This window comes from Microcaecilia unicolor, chromosome 7, assembly GCF_901765095.1.
Source record: "Microcaecilia unicolor chromosome 7, aMicUni1.1, whole genome shotgun sequence".
NCBI classification, from domain to species: Eukaryota; Metazoa; Chordata; class Amphibia; order Gymnophiona; family Siphonopidae; genus Microcaecilia; species Microcaecilia unicolor.
Window position 1 is genome coordinate 267,596,765 of NC_044037.1, and position 15,207 is coordinate 267,611,971.

Sequence of the window (15,207 nt, forward strand, 5' to 3'; positions counted from 1 at the left end):
CGTCTAGATGGTTTCAATATATTACATCTTGGAAACGATATATTGATGATGTGATAATGTTGTGGCATGGCCCTATGGTAGAATTAAGGTTATTTCTGGAGTATTTAAATAGTGTAGATTCTAATATTAAATTCACTTCTCGAATAGCCCAAAATGAAATAGAGTTCCTTGATATTAAAATAATTAGAACAAAAGAAAAAGGGTTTGCGACTACTATTTTTCGCAAACCCACTGATCGCAACGTTTTGTTACATTATCAGAGTTTCCACCATCAGGGTTTAAAAAAAGGGATACCGGTTGGTCAATTACTGCGTCTTAGACGATTATGCTCCTCTATCTCAGAATTCAAGAAACAGGCTGCTGAAATGATAGAAAGATTTAGAGCTCGGGGTTACCCAATGAAGATCCTTAAAAATGCATACAAAAGGGCATTATACGCCCACCGCCCTTGGTTAATGTTACCTAAGTCAAAATCTCCTTCGAAGGCATTGGCATGTGTTATTCCGTTTTCTTTAAAAGCATCTAATATTAGCAGTATTATACATAAGCACTGGCATGTTCTTTCGATACACCCAGAATTTAGGGAACACCCCAAAGTAGCTTATAGACGACAAGCTAATGTGGGAGAACTACTAAAGAAATCAAAACAAAGAGAGGAGGAAGGCAGACACTCCCCATGTGGGAGATGTGTATATTGCCGCTTTTCCCTAAACACTGAAAAGATTGGTATACCCCACAGTGATAAAGAATTCATATTAAGGTATAATACTAACTGCAATAGCTCCCAAGTGGTGTATTGCATTATGTGTCCTTGTGAACTTTATTATATAGGTCACACTAAACGTCCCTTAAAGAACAGACTAGCAGAGCATGTAAGTAATTCACGTTTGAAGAAAATGATGTGCCCTTTGGTTGCTCATTGGTATGAGTGTAATCACACTGTAGATCAGTTAAAGTGTGTGATACTAACACAAATTCCCCTAGACAGGAGCTGTGGGGGTGACATCAGTTCTAGATTGTTAGCCATAGAACAGAGATATATTTATACATGGCAAACAGTGACACCCATGGGACTTAATCAAGAGGTAGAATGGATTTAAGTGCCTGTTTCTTTAAGGGAGAAGAAAAAAAGAAAAAAGAAGCTATGCATTGTGGGAAGATATAAGGGTGGGGGTTTTGATTCTCCCTGGTTAGTTCAGAGCCACGGCAGTTGGGTCCCGGCCTGAGAAAGTCCTTTGTTGGCACGCTGCCAAACAGAATTGGTTAAAGTAAGTGCAGTTATTATATATAAAACATTATATTTTGATGAGATAGATGAGATTGAAAGTCTCATTCTGCTTATGTAGTGCCTGAAATCTATTGCAAGTGGAGTTGTTCATCCCCAGAGAAGTGTGTTGGGGTTTGTCTTGAACTTTCATGAAACTTTATGTGAAACCGGAAACCGGAAGAGCAGAGTGAATGGACACATGCAAAGGTCCCGTATTTCTAATTCTGTGAAGTCTCTTTGAGAGACAAGAAGTTATGAACTCTGACACAGTGTGTAATGATATTCAAGAAAGTCATGTATATATAAATCCTCCTTGTTATAGATTTTCTATGCAGGTACTATAAGGTGTGAATGAGTATGAAAGATATAAGAGAACATTGTTTGTGAATAAAGGTTTTAAACACACGTGAGCAGGTTTTGAAGCACACGTGTTTAATAAAGATATTTTGTATTCAATAAGACTGGAGCTATTTGGTAATTGATAATACGAGTGCTCCAGCAGCTCTATTGAGTCCCTAATTGTATAATATTTAAAATTTAATGCCAAGAAGTGCAGAGTGATGCACTTGGAGTGAATAAATACAAAAGAGGTGTACTAGATAGGAGGGTTGAGATTAGTAAGTTCTGCTCAGGAGATGGTCTTTGGGGTGATGATGTCTGAAGAACTCAAGGTGATGAAACAGTGTGACAAGGCGGTGGCCATGGCCAGAAAGATGCTAGGCTGCATAGAGGGGTATAACCAGCAGAAGAAAGGAGGTATTGATGCTCCTGTACAAGTCGTTGGTGAGGCCCCACTTGGAGGAAAGGAGAAACAGGGGTAATATGATACAGATATTCAAATATTTGAAAGGTATTCGTTTGCAAACAAACCTTTTTCAGAGACAGGAAGGTGGTAGAACCAGACAGTGTGAACTGAAATTGAAAGGGGGCAGACTCAGGAATGTCAAGAAGCATTTTTGCACTAAGAGGATGGTAGATACCTGGAATGCCCTTCCACAGGTGGTGGAGATGAAAGCGGTAACGGAATTCAAAAATGCATGGGACAAACACAAACAAATCCTGTTTAGAAGGATTGGATCCAAAGAAGCTTAGGGGAGATTAGGTAGGAAAACCGGTACTGGGCTGACTTCTATGGTCTGTGCCCTGATGAAGGCTGAGTAGATTTGGATGGGCCGGAGTGGAGCTTTTTGGATGCTTTGACAACAACTTCAGAAATTTTAGAACAAGGCCATACCCTAAAAATGGCAAGGATAAATCAAGAACAGGTATACATATAACACTTCATACCATATGCAATGAGTTTATATTGTTGGGCAGACTGGATGGACCGTACAGGTTTTTATCTGCAGCCATCTATTATGTTACTGTGACTGCCTCTCTAGGAGAAGAGTCGTAGTCGAAGACAGTCAGCAACTGTACCCTAGAACCGTCCTCTGTCTCCAACTTAAATGGGATGGCAGCCACCATCTCCTTGACAAAGCCAGTAAAGACGAGAGCCTCAAGTAGAGACTTCCTTCTTTCCTGTTGAGGGAAGGAATCTGAAGGTATGCCATAAGACCTCTCCTCAGATAAGTAGTCTGGCTCTCCTTCAGACTCTCACAACTGGTCAGAATCAGACTAAAGGTACTCTTCCTGAGAGAAATGAGTCCTTGCCTGTGCGTCCAGGCCTTTCAGGGCACTGAGGGAAGGATTCATCATCTGACCCTAGGGAAGCTGCCTCCCCTGATGTCAAGTGGGTCACTGCATGGGCCGGCCCTGGCTCTGATGCTCATTGAGGCCAATGCATCAGTGGCTGCTTCGCAGGCAAAGTCTGGGCCTCCAAGGAAGGCTGGAGCTGTGCTGTGGCCAACACAAGCACTCTTGATGCCAAAGCACTCTGCTGCTGCAGCAAGCCTATCAGCTCCTCGCTAAGGATGGCCCAGAACCAAGGCTGTAGAAACAGCCTGGTAATCTGTTGTTACCGAATCAGAAGCCTGACTGCATGGCGGCTGCAGCATCGGTACCTCCAAAACAGAGGGGGAGTTCTTCTCTCGACCCCAACGCTCCAGAGCTCTGGGTACCGCACTTTGACGGAGACCAATGCCTGCTCCTTTTAGGCTTGGACCGGCGCCGAGCAACAGAGTCCTACAGTACTGTTGAGGACAATGTCAAATCCTCATGCCTTCTTGGTGTCAGGTTCAATGAAGATCGAGCATCATGGTCTTACCCCAAACACTGGAGACATCAGTTATGGGAATCAGTCCCAGAGATGACCTTAATACACTGGGCACAGTGCTCAAAGCCACTGGGAACCTTTTGGGACATGAAGGGGGAAACAGTTGATGCCAAATCAAACAGCTCAATGGTGAGAGGAAAAAAGGCCTCTCACCCCTGAAAAACGTCAATGCAACCTGGCCGGAACTCAGGCCCAAGAGAGCCTCTGGAGCCGAAAAAAGGAAACAAACCCACGCAAAAAGCACTAGGGACACTAGAGGGGCTAAAGAAAACAAAAAATAATGAGGAAACAAAGCACAACACTCGCAGGGAAGGCACCAGACAAAAAGGTAAAAGTTTGACGTTCTGAAGAGAGCGAGAGACCAGAAGAGAAGTTCAGAGACACAGACAGAAGAAGAAAGAAAAGAAGAAAGGGAGAATTTGTCTGGTTCTACTGGAAGAAGGGTAGCTGAAAAGAAGACCAGCGAGACCTGAAGTGTCCACAACCTTGTGAACTGACCATCTGAAGAAAGTACCTGTTGGTTCAGCTCTACCGGCCAGAGAGACTGTAATTCTGCATGCTGCAGAACCTGTGTTGTTTCCTGAGACGGGGACTCGCTGTGGAAAACAGCTGGAGTCTAAAGGGGAAAACCTGTGTCCACTTCATCTGAGAGACCACCTAGAGTCGGCTCGGTGAGGATTGCAGAGATTTATTTCCTATAGTCGGGGATTAGCTAGTGGGTTCTTACCTAAGCAAAGGCGGGTTAGTCAGAACTTTGTGATCAGGAAGATGTGCTGCTAACTGTATTACTTCATGACCTAGTCAGTATTACTAATCGGGATTGTGTAATAATCTAGTAACCAGTGATATCAGTGTTTTAGTTAGACAATACATTCTACAGTTGCTTATCAGCATAAGGGAGCTACAATTGTACAGCTGAGCTGTAGTGTAGGGTGTATTATACTATTTTCTTACCTATATAATAAATTAATATATTTCACAGCAGTGACTTTACCTTTATTCCAGTTCTCTCTAACAGAAGAAAAGTTCTGGTGTAGGCCCAGAACAGCCAGGTTCCTTTATAATATATAACCCCTGGACAGAGCTAGGAAGTTGGTTTAGCCAGACTCCTGTAAACGGAACCTGGGAATTACTCATTGGGTAGCTTTACCCAGAAGATTTATTCATCCTATAAATGCTTACATCTGCTGGGTGGGAAACTGAAGACTGTTGGTTCTGCACTCGCACATTTGATGCGAAGGCACCCATGCATGCTTGGTGGGATGCTACCAAAGGCCTCTTAAAGAGGCAATAAGCTGGGCAGCATCCGCATTGGACTCCATTGGATGATGTCACCTAGATGTGAGAATATTATGGCCTGCTTGTACACGGAAAATAATCTTTTGATCTGGTTGAACCAAAATACTGTTTTGAAATTACAAAAAAATTTTTTCTGAGAACTGTATAGCTACAAGTAGAACCTAGAACTAAACACTGAAAAGAACAGTTCATAAAAATCCTAATAAAATTACTAAGTAACGACTGCACGATAGAATAAGCAGAAAAGAGATTTTAGGTTATGACAGCTTGGATAACATAGTGCAGTGCTTATTAGAAAGTTCCTGCAACGTCTGATTTCAACAAAACTGGCAGTAAATTAGGATATGGTGACTTTTGATTTGAACAGTGCTTAGGATATAAAAGTTAATTTAGTACACAAAGATTTCTGCACTAGAATAGAAGGGGAAAACATCAGCAGGAATCGCTGTACAAGCATCACTATCAGCCATATCATTTAACATATCCATTAATGTTTAAAAAACATCTGAGTTGGTTAATGCTTGGAAATTTTCTACAGTAGCTCAATTCAACAATATCTCACTACATAAAAAGAATATAAATCCCACATATGTTGAACTTTCAGAGGTGTAATTCGGATAGGAGTAAATTCTAACCAAAGAGCATTCACCATAATCTTCAAAAGTCTAGTTTACTTAATATTTTATAGTTTAAATACTTTATATTTTACTAGTAAAAAAGGCCCATTTCTGGAACGAATGAAACGGGTGCTAGCAAGCTTTTTCTTGGGAGTGTGTATGTTTGAGAGAGAGAGCCAGAGTGAATGTGCGGGTATGTGACAGAGTGAGACTGTCTGTGTGACAGTGTGTGTGTGAGAATGTGACAGGGCCCCTTCCCCTGTTCCTAATGCCCCTCACCTCGTTCCCTCCCCTCCTTTTCCTCCTCCTTCCCACACTTTGGGTTCCTTAAGGCTTTCAAAAGTATATGTACCCCCGTGGCCCTAACGCCCAGTATCCGGATACCCCACCGCTTTCCTCCTCACCCCTCCCCCAAGATGTAATACTTTCACGTCCTTCATTTTTTTTTTAAGTGTCCTATCTACCCTGTGTACAAATGCCCAGCATTCAGATTGTGTTCCTCTCATAAATTTTCATTTCTTTCATTCATTCAGAACTTGCCCCCCCCCCCCCCCCCCCCCCCGAACACTTTTGGCTCCTTCAGTCTTTTAAAACTCTCCTATCAACCCTGTGTCCTAATGGCCAGCACTCAGATTGTTTTGCTTTGCCAAATTGTCTGTCACTGAAGTCACTGAGGTCAGTGTTTGCCTGCCTAGCAGACCACTTCCGGCAGGCACGGTCCCAAGCACATCCTGTTGGAGGTGAGAATTATTATATAGGATGTTTTTGTATATTTTAAGCATTTACATAATCTTTCAAATTTACTCCAATTCTCTACAGCATAAATGTTTTAAAAAGTTATAAAACTAATCTTCACTTGGGTTTGTCAGAATTGCAGATCACTGAGTTTATGAAAGTTTAAACCAATATAATAAGAAAACTTAAACCTATCTTCTCACACCTGCACAGTGTTGACCTGGAAGCTGCTGAGAACTGCAGGGTGAAGATGTTCTAGGAAAGTGTTCTGATCCTGGAGGCGGTAAATATCCTACTGATGAACTGCAGGAAAAGAGAGAGAGACAAAATACAAATTGTATTCATAATGTAAAATTTTTCAGATTACTGGAAAGTAAACTACTAAGGACTAGATTCTATATAGCACACCTACAAATTCGGTACCGAAATGAATTTCACCTAAGCGCATTCTATAAAGTACACCTTAATTTAGGCGTACTTTACACAGTAAGCCTAAATTTCTGCGCATTTTACAGAATATGTTGAGCACTGGTCCATGTGACTAAATTTAGTCACGGGTAGTTACGCCAAGTAAAAACTGGTGTAAATGATGATGCCTAAATTACAAGCAGACTGGGTATATTCTATAATCATGTGCATATGTAGGGGCAAAGCAAGCACTATGAGCACTATGCCCAGCCCTGAATGTACCTATATGGCAACATATATGGTCTCATACATACATGGCACTTATCCATACAATATGCAAATTCAGACATTTTATCTATAAAGCCTCTAGGACAATGCGGAGACATCAAGACTAACAAACACAACTTTTGTTTACTTTATTTGGGACAGAAGCTGCTGTAAAGGTTCCCAATGTTCCAGGACAATCAGGCAGTTATCAGAATTGACACCATGGATGGGTCAGCCAAGGACAGAAAGTATGTCAGCAGTACAGACTACAGCTTCTGATTTTTCTATAAAAAGAGGCTCTTATCAGAGATAGGGGCTGCTGTGTCAACATCCCAGACTGAGGAACATACCTGTGTGGGACCTGCCTGCCCATCTATGGGACACGCTGACATCTGAAGGACTGCATCAGGCTGTATGTGCCATGTATCTTTGTAGTGCTCTGTGGGTTAGAGTGACTCTCTCAATGTCAGACTGTAATTAGGGATTTATGTGCATTTACTCTAAGTTTATTTCTGTAATGAGATTGGCTTTGTCTTCATTTCTGTCTTTCTAATAACATGTTTGCTGCTATTATAAATAAAATAAAGGCTCTATTTTAATAATATTTGGGTGTGGAGTTAGCTCTTTCTATTATTTTTGGCGCAGTGAGCTTGGATCTAAGGATAAAGGGTCTACATTTGTATCCGATACTTCCTTTACCAGTATTAGTCTTGTTTGGGACCCATTTCTTCCAGAATTTATACTAAGTATCAGGTATTTATTTATTGCACTTGTATCCCACATTTTCCCACCTATTTGCAGGCTCAATGTGGCTTACAAAGATCTGTTATGGTAACAGAGAAGAAATACAATTGGTGTTGCAAAGGGATAAAGGCGGCAAGAAGATCAGGTTATGCAGCTCTAGAAAGAGACATTATAAGTAAAGGAGTGTGAGGGCTGTGTTCTAGTCATTATGGGTTCTCGTAGTAGGCTTTGTCGAAGAGATATGTTTTCAAAGCTTTGTGGAAGCTATTTAGTTCGTTGATCGCTTTCTAGTGAGTTGGTAGTGCATTCCACATCTTCGTGCTCATGTAGGAGAAGCTGGACGCATGTGTTAGTTTGTATTTGATCCTTTTACAGTTGGGGAAGTGTAGGTTGAGAAAGGTGCGGGAGGATCGTTTAGCATTTCTGGGTGGGAGGTCCACGAGCATGTAGGTCGGGGCAACTCCGTGAATGATTTTATGAATGATCGTGCATATCTTGAACGTGGTACGTTCTTTCAGTGGAAGCCAGTGTAGGTTCTTTCTTAGGGGTTTTGCACTTTCATATTTTGTTTTTCCGAATATGAGTCTGGCTGCAGTATTCTGGGCCGTTTGGAGTTTCTTGATGGTCTGTTCTTTACAGCCAGCGTAGAGTGAGTTGCAGTAGTCCAGGTGGCTTAGTACCAGGACTTGTACCAGGTTTCGAAAGATGGCCCTTGGGAAGAAAGGTTTTACTCTTTTGAGTTTCCACATGGAGTGGAACATCTTCTTCGCTGTATTCTTCACATGGTTTTCGAGTGTGAGATTTCGATCAATGGTGACTCCCAGAATTTTCAGATTGTTTGAGATGGGGAGGGAAAAGTTAGGAGTGGTTATGGTGGTGAATTTATTTGTATTGTGTTGTGATGTGAGTATAAGACATTGTGTTTTTTCCCAATAACACTCCCAAAAGAATATCTGTATTGTGCCTACACACAGATTTTAGAAACACCCATGACCTGGCCATTCCACACCCCCTTTTCAACTATGTGACTTACAATTTACGCACAGCACGTTATAGAATACACTTAGACAGTTCGGCATGTAAATTCTAATGCCAATTAGTGTTTGTTAATTGGAATTACCACCACTGATTGGCTTGTTAACCAATTAGGATATGCACATTGTTATGGAATACACTTTGATTTCAACATGGAACAGCGCAATATATAGAATCCGGGGGTAAATGCATAAAATTACTATTACCTACAGAAGTTCTAACTTCTAATGAAGAAATGTAATTTTGTATATAAGGCAAAGAATAATCATGATAAAGATGTTCAAATAGCTAGTGTTCATAAATATAATTTCAATTACAGAAAAACAAGAACTCTCATGCTATTAAAAATTCTTTTCATATAATGCAGATGTTTCTATCTATGACTATCTGAAATAGTGTTTAATGGAACAGTGAAAGTGAACATATACAGTTTTTTATGCCTTTTCCAAGCGAAAATAGGTATGTAATGTTAAGATATCCTTTCACATTATGAGCAAAGTACAGTATGTGAGAAACGGACATCAAGTTAACAGCCAGAGTCACTTAAGACGGATATCAAACGTGTACCGGGTCCTCAGGCCAACACTAAATAACTCATGGTAAAACAATCTTAAGACATAATGTGAGGATGGGACCACATACGATCCTTCCATTTTAGCTGGCTAACAACTAGAGATGTGTACTAATGTCGTTAACACATATTAGTAACTGGGCAATACTGCATAAAATGGTACCTGCAGTAAAATAACATGCATTAATAGAATAAGCATGTACTAATGCAGTAGTGCACCTAGAATTACTTTAAGTTAAACAGGCTTGTCCATGGAATAGCAAAGTTTCTTCAGGAATGAAATAAGAGACCAGGCACAGAATATTTTTAGATTTATGCTCTAATCTGAAGTCATCAAACAGCATAATCTACAGCAGAGGGGTCAAATTACAATCTGGAAGGGCCACAAACCAGTCAGGTTTTGCTATCTCTTTTCAATATGCATGAGATTATTTGCATACAATGCAGGGAGTACATACAAATCTCTCATGCACCGTCATAAAGCATCTTGATATCTTCACACCCCTGTTATAAAACATCTTGCACTGTCAAATACTTCAACTTGGAAAACTAAATTATTTGGTGAACAGAGAACGAATCACCACAGAAGCTCGATTAATGTATGTTTTTTTGTCCATAGACATGTTCATATACTCTCATTTGCTTATATTTCTTGAACATAAACATTATCTTGTTGTGCTTACGACTAGTGCAAACCTGGATCATAAGGAACACAGCATGACTTCTACTAGAACGTATTCTGACAATTTAAGACCTTTTTGTTCAACTTTACAAATTGAAGAAAAATTTGTATGCCACTTCTAACATGGCTGCCTGTTTCTTTTGTGCCACCTGCCCTGTGGCTCCAGGACCAGTGGTGCCATATTGCACTCCTCTATAAATCTGTTTGCAGCTTCGGGACCATTTTCAGGAATCATGACCTGAACTGGGAACCAAGGGGGTCTGTCTCTCTCCTGCTGACGGGACCCGGGTGATCGTTTCCTGACAGGAGCAAGAGAGAGAGAACTCCAGTGCTGGGCTCCCCTTAGAGGTTGGGGGAGGAGCAGACAGGGCTTTGGGTCCTCTGGTTTGGCTGGTGGGGGTCTCCAAGCCCCACCAGCGAAGTCTTCCTCCAGCGCTGTTCTCTGCCACATTGTCTGCCCTGCGGCTGCTTTTCCGCTCACATCACACATATAGGAAGTGGCACACCTGGTGGGGGTGGGCTGAGGGGGCAGGGTGGGAGGGCCTAAGCAACCAAGGAACTGTAGATTATGTTAGCTGTGAAATCTATCACCAATGTTGTATTAAACTACCTTATTACACTGCTGTTTTGCAACAAAAGCCTGCCTGCGATACCAGGTAACTGCTCAAAGTAACTATGGGAGAGGGGTAGTGTACGGATATCACAATGTAACTTTTTTGAAGCAGCAGACACAGAAATAAATAAATTACTGATTTCTTCCCAAAAAAAACTTTTTAACGCAGCAACACTGAATCAGATAAGTCTGATTTGCCAGAATCAAGCACACCTTACTGTGATGAAATTGCATAAAGGGCTTGTATGGACTAAGAATTGAAGTTCACTAATTCTTCTGGCTCAGGGTAACTGCCATTAGGAAAAAGTACCTTCCAAATGAGATATGTTACAGTAAAATATTCCATTAGTTTAAAAGCTGGTTTCATGAGAGAACAAATGAGCCATGTTCAGTTTACATGGAACTGGATGACATCTGTATTGGAGGCCTACTATGAAAAAGGCCTTTCATGGACTTGGAAAAAATTGGATAGTGAGACACTGGAACTCTGTCTATCAGCATATCATAGATTGATACAGAAATAATGTGCACTCTTGAGTAGGGGTTTGATCAAGCTGATAGACATAATACAGGTACTGAGCTATGTTTGGTGAACAGCAAAATGGATTTTGGCCCTATGTGGTACATAATGGAACAGGCTTTTTCTTGGGAGATAGCTGTACGAGAGGCCTTTTACATGCGTATAATGGCATGTATGAAAAATGCTTAATGAATTACTCCTGTAACAGGAAAAAAAACCTTAGGTAACATACCCCTAGGAAGGTAACTGAATTTAATTTGCCTTGAGCTACCACCGAAGAGGTGCGAGTTAAATTTAAAGAAAAAAAAGATTCACAAAAAACTCAGAGCACTCTGATTTAAATTATACAGTTTAATTTAATCTGTCAAAGAAACAGAAAAATGACAGCAGATAAAGATCATCCAAACAAACTACTAAGTTCTACAACCACTTCCTCTCTTTTAGATATCATGACACAACAAAGATAACTGCAACAAACAAACATTAGGCTGGGTATGCGATAAAGTCAGACAGACGCAAAGAAAATATGAAATTGAAAACACTAAGACTTAGTCGCTAGAACAGTATGAGGCTCATTTTCAAAAGAGAAAAATGTCCAAAAAGTGGCATAAATCTGCATTTGGACACTTTTCTCACAAAAACGTACAAACTGGTTATTTTCAAAACAAATTTGTAGACGTTTTTCTATGAAGTGCATCTGAAGAGTGATCAAATTATAAGGGGGCGTGCCAGGAGAGTAAGGGTGGGTTCTGAGCTTTCCTAACACTGGGACATTTTTCTGACATAATGGGACAAAACAAAAACATCCAGGGCTACAAGTTGGATGTTTCGGTCTACACCTGTTTTATAAACGAATATGCCACAAGAAAGTGCCCTAAATGACCAGATGACCATTGCAGGAATAAAGAAATTACACCCCGTTACTCCTTCAGTGGTCACTTGACCCTCTCCTACCCCGCAAAGAAATAAATGACACAGTACATACACCAGCACTATAACAGCTTCAGCTGTTATGACCAGTCCTATTAGAGCAGCAAATAGGTTCCTGGAATAGCCTAGTGGTTGGTGCACTGAACTGTAGAGAAGGTGACTCAGAGCCATAATCCACTAACTATTACACCTCTCTCTATACAGCCTAGCAACCTTCTAGCTACAGCCACCGCCTTGTCACACAGTTTCGTCGCCTTGAGATCCTCAGATACTATCACCCCGAGATCCCTCTCCCCGTCCGTACGTATCAGACTCTCACCGCCTAACACATGCAAACATTGGTTGGCAGCCAGTTCCAGGCTGGCAAGTTTGGGCCAGTCTTGGATTTCTAACCACCCCATTCTGATTGGGACCTCTGCTTATTAACATATTCATAAATGACCTAGAGATGGGGGTAACTAGTGAGGTAATCTAATCTGCCGATGACACAAAATTATTCAAAGTAGTCAAATCGCGGGAAGATTGTGAAAAACTACAAGAGGACCTTACGAGATTGGGAGACTGAGCATCTAAATGGCAGATGACGTTTAATGCGAACAAGTGCAAAGTGATGCATGTGGGAAAGAGGAATCCAAAATATAACTACGTCATGCAAGGTTCAGCGTTGGGAGTCACAGACCGAGAAAGGGATCTAGGTGTCATCGTTGATACGTTGAAAACTTCTGCTCAATGTGCTGCTGCAGCTAGGAAAGCAAATAGAATGTTGGGTATCATTAGGAAAGGGATTGAAAACAAAAATAAGGATATTATTCTGCCGTTGCATTGCTCCATGCTGCGACGACACCTCGAGTATTGTGTTCAATTCTGGTCGCCACACCTCAAAAAAGACATAGTGGAATTGGAAAAGGTGCAGAGAAGGGTGACAAAGATGATACAGGGGATGGGACGACTTCCCTATCAGGATAGGCTGGAGAGACTGGGACTCTTCAGCTTGGAGAAAAGGCGGCTGAGGGGAGATATGATAGAGGTCTATAAGATAATGAGTGGAATGGAACAGGTCGATGTGGAGCGTCTGTTTACGATTTCCAAAAATACTAGGACAAAGGGGCATGCGATGAAGCTGTAGTGTGGTAAATTTAAAATGAATCAGAAGAAAATTTTCTTCACTCAACGCGTAGTTAAACTCTGAAATTCGCTGCCAGAAAAGGTGGGTAAGGCGGTTAACTTAGCAGACTTCAAAAAAGGGTTGGATGGCTTCCTGGAGGAAAAAGCCACAGAATGTTATTGAATGGACGAGGGAATAATACAGTATTTCTAGGATGGGCGGGACAAATTGCTTGTTCTTTTGGCCGCTGTCGGTGACAGGGTGCTGGGCTCGATGGATCCTTGGTCTGTCCCAGCATGGTGATGCTTATGTACTTATGTACACTTGTGGTGGAAAAGCGTCAGCCACACAAAATCCTACCCACATATAGGTGACAAATGCAGCTATAAGGACTATTGTAGTGGTGCATAATTGAGTAGAGTAGTTTTTTCATGGATTTTAAAGGGCTCACCATTGTAAATGTTATGGTCCTATTCTGGTTTCCCCTCTTCTAGGTGTTATTAGGGGAGTTGACCAGTGGACCAGTACTCAGTGACAATGGACCACGCATTTCACTGATTACTGGGGGAATTAAGGCTGCCTTATTAAGACCTCTAGACTCTATCTCATTCCAACAGACATGTGCCTGTCTTCTGTTAGTCTAATACTTAGGAGATAATGATGTTCTAGGTCCTCTTTATTTACTGAGTTTGATCATGTTCTGGTATACAGAGAGTAATTAACTTGTAACTTTCATCTGTTAGACTGATAATCTAATGTCAGATAAAACCTGAGGAAATCTATTATCATATACATCTGATTCCATCACTGAGTATAGTAAGAAAGAGAAGGAGAGACAGTTTTTAGTTCTAAAGATTACAGGTTTATTTTAATACTCACCAAGTAATAAACGATTACAATGCACGCATATGTTCTTTCTCCAACTTTCCTAATTTCTGTCTATGTTCTATCCCGGTAGAGGGTAGTACAGCCCTACCAGTATTCTCCTTCCCTTCACACATGGAATTTCCATTCACAAGGATTCCAAAATGCTATCTGTTTCAAGTAGAATGTTTATTTTGTCTCAATTCCCTCTTTAACATACAGTGCAACCTCCCCCCCCCCCTCCAATTTAATCCACTATCATTGCTATATAATTTGTACCCTCATAACAGTGCCCATTGATTTCCCTCCTTCCACCAGGTCTCTGAGATGTCTATTATATCTACCTCTTCATTTAGTGCTATATATTCCAACTCTCCCATCTTATTTTTTAGGCTTCTAGCATTTGTGTACTGACACTTTAAATTGTGTTTTTTCCTTGAATCTTCAAGCTGCTTTGAAGTTGATGGGTATAATTTGCATCCTTTAATCTGTTCTCCCATTAAACACTCCTGGCTTTCTTTCACCATTATTGCTATGAGGTTATCTTGTTGGGCAGACTGGATGGATCGTGCAGGTCTTTATTTGCCACCATGTACTATGTTACTGCTACTGATCCGGGCAAAACAAAAGTGATACTATCATTTACTAGAGTTCTGTTTAACTTTCTGTTTCCATTTAGTTCGCAAACCATCTTTATATGTTTGCCACAAAAATGAGTATATTTATTTATTTATTACATTTGTACTCGCGCTTTCCCACACATGGCAGGCTCAATGCGACTTACATAGTAACAATAAAAAAATTACAAGTCATATGAAGAATATACATTTGAGAGGACCACTTAAATATGTTCTTGTAACAGCTGCTTCATTGCTTCAACAATTCTGCATAATAGCTTTTGCCAACATAATACTATTTGCAGTTCTGTAGTACTGAAAGCTGAGCTTTGCTTTCTAAGATTAAACATTTAAACAAACAACAAAAGTTGTTCTGCAAAAACTAAAGAAGTCTATTTTCCAGCATGATTGCATGGATCTCTACAAACCCACTACTGCCAGAGTCCTCAGGTCCCTCCCTAGACACCAAACACAAATTAAGGTACACACACAGCAATCTGAAAAACCTTCTTCCCCTTCGGAAAAGTAGGATCTAGAACTACATAAAAAGATCCAGATGGCGGCTACGAAATTAGTAAGCGGTCTTGAATGCAAAAATTATAGGGACAGGCTTATGAACCTCAACATGTATACGCTGGAAGAGAGGAGGGAGAGAGGAGACATGATAGAAACGTTTAAATATCTCAAGGGCATTTATGTACAGGAAGAGAGCCTTTTT

At 40.8% G+C, this 15,207-nt stretch overlaps 1 protein-coding gene across 5 annotated transcripts in view; it reads right to left on the minus strand.

The window, feature by feature from the left end:
- R3HDM1 (R3H domain containing 1) overlaps window positions 1-15,207 on the minus strand; it is a 336,575-nt gene that overhangs the window by 60,079 nt on the left and 261,289 nt on the right. For all 5 annotated transcript variants that reach the window (XM_030210711.1, XM_030210710.1, XM_030210709.1 and 2 more), the window contains one exon: window positions 6,339-6,436. In XM_030210711.1, coding sequence (XP_030066571.1) covers window positions 6,339-6,436 — 98 coding nt within the window. The remainder of the gene's footprint in view (window positions 1-6,338; window positions 6,437-15,207) is intronic.